This window comes from Elephantulus edwardii, unplaced genomic scaffold (assembly GCF_000299155.1).
Source record: "Elephantulus edwardii isolate Elephantulus edwardi_28Jun2011 unplaced genomic scaffold, EleEdw1.0 scaffold00067, whole genome shotgun sequence".
NCBI lineage: Eukaryota > Metazoa > Chordata > Mammalia > Macroscelidea > Macroscelididae > Elephantulus > Elephantulus edwardii.
In genome coordinates this window covers 14,760,500-14,767,805 of record NW_006399817.1, presented here as the reverse complement: position 1 = coordinate 14,767,805, position 7,306 = coordinate 14,760,500, and the positions used below count along the sequence as shown (strand labels likewise).

Here is a 7,306-nt window from a genome sequence, read left to right as displayed (position 1 = left end):
GCAGGAGGGGAAGACCCTCTATGAGATGGATTGATTCGGTGACTGGGGTAATCGGGATGGGTGTGTCAGAGGCGGTGTGGTTGGCGCAGGATAGAGCAGAGTTTAGGGCTGTTGTGCATAGGGTCGCTATGAGTCGACAAGGACTCAACGGCACATAACAACAACAACAAACAGTTAAATGAAAAAGAATAACAATTGATTCCCAAAGGGTAAATTCTTACACTTCCACTAAGTACCCATGCTTATTCATATGTTTCCAGGTAGCTGAGCATGATGCAGGTCAAATACCATGTCCATATCACCACTACCTGTAGCTGTTACTACACCCTTTGTGGATCCTCCATTGCTACTGAGGTTTCTGCTCTGCTGTTGTGCTTTTATGGGCACTGCTGGCAGCGCCCACCGCACTACTTGGGCTGTGAGACACTCTTGCTACGTTTTTACTCAGATCCCTGGTGCCTTCTAGGGGAAAGATAGGCAAGCAGCTCCTGCACTGGGCTCTCTTGCCCTGCACAAGTGTTAACAATCCTTTCAGTTCAGTTGGCACCTAACTCAGCCCTATTGTAAGGAAACAATATCTTCTAAGACAGTCCCTGTGCACAGGGCAAACTCGGGCCTCTGTTCTGCCCAGGTAAGTGTGACAGCTCTTTTAACTCTATAGAATAGTGATGTCCTCCTTAACCACAATAGGATTTGTACTGACACATCCTTTCTGTAGGCCACAGTCATTATATTTTCAGAGTGATTAACTAATCTCAGGTGAGAATGTAATCTAGTCAATAATTTTGTGGAAGTTACACGACCATAGTTTAAAAAAGGCATATAAAACCAATTTACTATACCACAGTCTCACATACAGAACTCTGAAATTTTCCTGATGAGATGAATAAATTATTTCTAGCATGCTTGTGCATACTTCTACAATGAAAGGTACTCTACAGGTAATATTGTCAAAAGATGAAGCATTAAGCTAGGTTTGTAAGAGGAAACATAGGTAAGGCACAAAAATATATTAATATCTACAATTGTCATTTGTTGTATATCTCTAATATTTACCTTAATAACACTAAATAGCTCCATGTGACAGGTGAAGAAAATGGAACTTGGAGAGTTAAACTAGACATCCAAAGTTCTACATACAGGATGTCGTTGTTACTGTTATGTGCTGTCAAATCAAGTATGACTCATAGTGACCCTATTAACAACAGATCTTCATAAACTCGGTCCTATCCTGTGCCTTCTTCATCATCTCTAACATACCCTTTGCTCTGTCACCTGACATGCTGCCGGTTGTGTCAGTTCCCATTAAGGATCTTCCTCTCTCTGGTTGACCTTCTGTCTTTCCAGGTGTGATGTCCTTCTCCAAGGAAACCCTCTCTTAACAACATGCTCAAAGTATGTGAGTGAGGGGAAGTTCTGCCATCCTCGCCTCCCAGGAGCAATCTGGCTGTACCTTCTCTAAGACATGTCTGTTTGTTTTATTGGCATTTCACCACTTTTCTCCATCACCACAACTCAAAGGCATCATTAATTCTTCTGTAAACTTTACTAATTGTCCAGGTCTTGGCTGTATAGAAGTGATTGAAAAGCCTGAATCAGGTGCATTTAGTATTCAAAGGGACATCCTTGCTCCTCAGTAATTTAGAGACTGTAGAATTTCTCAGTGCTGTGTGTCTCCTCTTTTGCTGCCAAACTACAAGCATGCAATTCAAATCTACCAGCTGTTCCATGGGAGAAAGAGGGACAATCTCCTTCCTATATAAATTGGAGAGTACAATATGGTTTTGAATGTAAGGTCAAATCTGTCTGTCTACAAATTTTCAGCTTTTCACCACATACTATGTCGCATTCAACTGATAGCCCCACCATTTGAGCTATCTACAGCATAGCAGAAATGATTAGAGGCAGACAAATAGCTTGTAATTAATTCTTCCTCTAAACTTTATTTCCTACAATCAGCTTTATATTTTGTTTCTGATATTATAATTCAGTCTATTGTTCTAACTTTCTTGATTCTAGGCATTCTTGACTTCTTTGCTTCATGCCTCTAAATTTTTAATCCATTATGGACCTTTCTGACTTCTCCATTCATAATTTCACTGCCATCTGTTCTTCATTTTCTATCTAAACTAGACCATGTTCTCTTCACTACTGGGTTGGATTTTCTCTATTCCTTTTAGCTTTAATTCTCCATCTTTTAAAATAGGCAATGCACAAGTCATTTGGTTTTGCTAGTCTACTCAGAACCTCTATCACTTTTAATAACTTGACCTAGTCTACTTTCTGATCTCTTACATGTTAAAGTCAACTATTCATTTCTCATCATAGGTAGATGAAGTTAATCTTTCTTTTTGTTGTTGTTATGTGCCATCGAGTCGCTTGTGACTCCTACCGATCCTATGTACAACAGCCCTAAACTCTGCTCTGTCCTATGTCAATAGCACCGTCTCTGACACACCATCCCGATTACCCCAGTCACTGGATCAATCTACCTCATGGAGGACCTTCCCCTCCTGCACTGTCCCTCCAACATACCAAGCATGATGTCCCTCTCCAAGGACTGATCCCTCCTTACCATATGTCCAAAGTATGTTAGACTGAGCCTCAGAATCCCTGCCTCCAAGGAGCCACTGGGTTAACCCTTTCCAGGATGAATCTGTTTGCTTTCCTAGCAGTCCATGGTACCCTCAATACTCTTCTCCAGCACCACAGCTCAAAGGCATCAATTCTCCTTCTATCCTTACTAGTCATTGTCCAACTCTCTGATGCATAACAAGTGATAACAAAGACCATGGCCTGTATCAGACACACCTTAGTCTCCAGAGAGACACCATTGCTCTTTAATTCTTTGGAGAGGTCCCTAATAGCAGACTTTCCCATCGCAATACATCCTAATCTTTCTTATTGTAATAATTTTTTCTTTGTCTACACTCAAAATCTTTGAATGATAACTCAGGTCCTATTTCCTCTGAGAATTTTGACTATTCCAGCCTATTCAGTTTAGAGTGATCTTCAGCTCTCTAATATAATTTTTGAATTTTAATTAAAAACTCATACTGCCATGGATTACATACACACTGCCTGGTAAGCAATAGAAGGATAATAAAGATGGGAGGAATGAACGAATAAGTGAACATGGAAAGAAAATCTAGAATTCTTGTCTTTACTCAGGCCCTTTCCGTTCATTCCTATTAGATAAGTAGATGATGATTAACCTTTACTTAACTCTGGTATCATTTTACATAATTTTATACCTTTCATATAAAATATAAATCTACTATAAGTTTTAGTGTCATTTGTATATTTATTATCTTAACACCAACCCAACACTCATAATGTAAGTCCACTGGTCATTTTTTTTTTTTTTTTTAGTAGAAAAATGACTTGCGTAAGGAAGGAAAAATCACCATAGAAGAATTTAGAGCAATTTATCGAGATTTTGCATACAGAGAAGAAATTATGGAGATTTTCAACACATATTCTCCAAACCGGAGGATTCTTTTTGAAAGAGATCTGATTGAATTTCTAACACAAGAGCAGTGTGTAGATAAGATGGTTAGAATTATTGCTTCTGAGATCATTGAAAAATATGAACCTATTGAAGAAGGTAGGTTTGAATTTTAAAGTTTCATCAGAATATTACTTAATTTTGAGATTGTATTTCCTAAAATATTAAATACTGAAAGGTTTATTGTTGTAGCTTAAAGATTGTGTATATTTTTAAAAACATTTTTAGGAAGCTGCATTGTATAATCATAGCTTTCTTTTCTTTAATACTGTTCAGCTCCCCCCCCCTTTTTTTTTGCATGTCTTGAATAGGTTTCTTTTTTATTAGTCTTTTTTTATGAAGGATTTTAATGCAACATATATAATTTTTTACAACATGGGAGTGTCAGAGACAGTGCGATTGGCACAGGTCGCTATGAGTCGCAAGCGACTTGTCGGCACATAACAACAACAACAACAACAACAACAACAACAACATCCTTTCCATTTACTTTTTCCCTGTTCATTCATTGTTGCACATTTTCCTCCCTGCTCACCTCTACCCCCGAGTTAATTTTCTCTTTGAAGAAAAAAAATTCTTCCATTGATATACAACGCCCCCAGTCCACAGTCCACTTTAGTGTGCATTTCGTTTTCTGTAATCTTGTCATGAAAATAATACCTAACCCTATGTTCTTTTTAATCAGTTCTCTCCCTCATCTCTTTCAATGCAGCATACATTATTTATTCCCACTTTTCTTAGATTCCCCCCAACCCTGATGCCAGTCCCGTTTTACAACAGTGGCAGTATGAAGTATTTTCCTTTTGTGACTGAGATATTTCACTCAGCATAACGTCCTCCATGGTCACCCATTTTGTATAATATTTTATGAGTTCTTTGTTTTTCAATTTAGCATATTAAATCCATTGTGTGATACACCACAGCTTGTCTATCCATTCGTTTGTTGATGGGCACTTGGGTTGCTTCCAAATTTTTGCTATTGTGAACAAAGCCACAATAAACAAAGGTGTGCATATATCTGCTTGGGTGGCAGTTCTGGTTTTGTTAGGGTATATTCCCAGTAGTGGAACTACTGGGTCAAATGATATTTTTATTTCCAACTTTTTCAGAAAGTGCCATACTGCCTTCATAGTGGTTGCACCATTTTATTCTCCCACCAACAGTGAATTAAGGTTCCAGTTCCTCCACAACCTTGCCAGCATTTGTTGTTTGCTGCTCTGTTGAATTTTGCTATTCTTACTGGCGTGAGATGATAGCTCATAGTTGTTTTGATTTGCATCTCTCTTAGAGCTAGTGATTGTGAACATGTTTGTGTTCACCATCTGAATGTCTTCTTTGGTGAAGTATCTATTCATATCCTGTGCCCATTTTGCAATTGTGTTTTTTACCTTTGTCTTGTTGTGGTACTCGAGCACTTTATAAATTCTAGCTATAAGTCCTTATCAGACATATCATTGCCAAATATCTTTTCCCCAATCTGTGGCTTTCCTTTTTACACTGTTGGAGGAGTTTTTGGATGTGCAAAAGGATTTTATTCTTAGAGGGTCCCATTCATCTATTTTATCCACTCCTGTTTGTAAGTTTTTCAGAATACTTGGAAGACTATTTATGTTGTGGATTAGGGATTCTAGAGTTCTTCCAAGCTTTTTTTCTAATGAAATTTATACTCCTTGGTTTTAATCCTCAGTTCTTGATCCACTTTGAGTTGGTAGTTGTTTATGGAGTGAGGTTTGGATCTTGTTTGAGATTTCTGCAGATAGTTTTTCAATTTTTCCAACACCATTTGCTAAAAAAGGCTGTAGTTTCCCCACTTAACTGATTTCATTTCCTTGTCAAAAATCCATTGACCATAGGTAGATGGGTTGATTTCTGGGTTCTCAATTCTATTCCATTGATCTATGTGTTTGTTTTTGTACCAGTACCATGCTGTGTTGACTACCATGGCAGTGCAGTAAGATTTAAAATCAGGGAGTGAGATGCCTCCTACCTTATTTCTCTTTTTAAGGAGTGCTTTTCTTATTTGGGGCCTCTTTCCATTCCAAATAAAATTGGATATTGCTTTTTCCATCTAGTTGTAAAATGAAAGTGATATTGAGATTGAGATTACATTAAATGCGTAAATTGTCTTTGGTAGTATTGCCATTTTCACGGTATTGAGTGCTCCTATCCATGAACAAAGTATATTCTTTTTCACCAGATCTCTTTTTTGTTTCTTGTAGTAATGTTTTATAATTTTCTTTGACTAGATTCTTTGTGCTTCAGATTAGATTTACTCCCGAGTATTTAATCCTGTGATTTCAGCTCCCTTCTTTAGCTATTTCTATCATAGGGAGCTCTGGTTGTATAAGCTGTAGGGATATGCACTGTTAACACAAAGGCTGAGCCTCTCTGGGAATTTAAATCTATTATGAAGGCGCCAGTCCTTGGAGAAGGATATCACGCTTGGAAGGGTGGAGAGACAGTATAGGAGAGGAAGAACATGATTGAGACAGTTTGACACAGTAACTGGGGTAAAGGTATAGGTGTGTCAGAGATAGTGGGACTGGCTCAGGATAGGGCAGTGTTCAGAGCTATTGTACATGGGGTAATTATGAGTCACAGTTGACTTGATGGCACATAATAACAAGAATGGTTCTTAGGGAGGAAGATGGGAAATTTCCTCTCATTGAATTTATAGCCTTAGAAACCTGCTGAAGGGTCAAGTATGAATAAGTTTTGACTCAATGCTAATGAGTTAAATTACTGAATAAATCAACCAAGTGTTCAGAAATGAGCTCAGACTTGAAAGCAAGATGAAAACTCATTTACACTTTTTAAAAAAAATTTTATTCAGGATTCTTGCTTTGTATGTGTTCAAATTTGATTATATGGAGCCCTGGTAATACAGTGATTAAGTGCTCAGCTGTTAACAAAATGTTGGAGGTTTAAACTCACCAGCCATTCTGCAGGAAAAAGATGTAACAGTGCACATTACTAAATAATCCTCATCCAATTCATTGTCACCTAGCCATAACTGATGAATAGCTGACCCTCCAACAAGTTTTTGGAGGTTGGGAATTTCACTGGAAAAGATTGCCCAACTTTGGCTTAGCAGTGAAACACCCTGTGGACAATACCATCAACTCAAAGGTAGATACCGTGCATCAGAATCCACTTGATGGCAAAACATTTGAGACATGATTATTGTTGTTATTGATGTTGTTTTTGAGTGCTGTGGAGCCAAGTGTGACTTACAGTGACCATATGAACAATAGATCTGAACCCCATCCTATTCTGTACCATCTTCATAATCTCTGATGTCCTTGAGCCTATTACTACACTAAGTATGTCAATTCATATTGTTGAGGGTCTTCGTGTCTTTCACTGACCCTTGAATTTTCCAAGCTTGTTGCCCTTTCTGAAGAATAGCTTCTCCTTGCAAGATGTCAAGCATCACGTATGTGAGATAACATCTCACCATTTTTCCTCTAAGGAGTGCCTTTGATGTATTTTTTCCAAATGTGTTTGTTCTTCAGTGGTCCATGGACAATTCTGTAATCTCCTCCAATACCACAGCTCAAATACATCAATTCTTCTGTCATCCTTAGTCATCGTTGTCTAGCTCTCAGATGCATAGAAAATGATTGAAAAGACCATGGCCTGATTAAGGCACACCTTAGTCTCAAAACTGACATCATTGCACCTTAGTAATTTGAATTATAGAGTGGACTTAAACAAAACAAAACACCCGAAAAACAAACTCCATCACAGTCAGAATACTGCCTTATCTGAGGTTGGTATTCAGTGAGAGAACACCAA

The 7,306-nt window shown here is 38.1% G+C and overlaps 1 protein-coding gene across 1 annotated transcript in view; it reads left to right on the top strand.

Moving 5' to 3' along the window:
- Window positions 1-7,306, top strand: part of PLCZ1 (phospholipase C, zeta 1) — a 107,305-nt gene that overhangs the window by 29,070 nt on the left and 70,929 nt on the right. Inside the window, exon 2 of the mRNA XM_006888485.1 lies at window positions 3,376-3,607. Within this exon, the coding sequence (XP_006888547.1) occupies window positions 3,460-3,607 (148 nt within the window). The 5' untranslated portion in view covers window positions 3,376-3,459. The remainder of the gene's footprint in view (window positions 1-3,375; window positions 3,608-7,306) is intronic.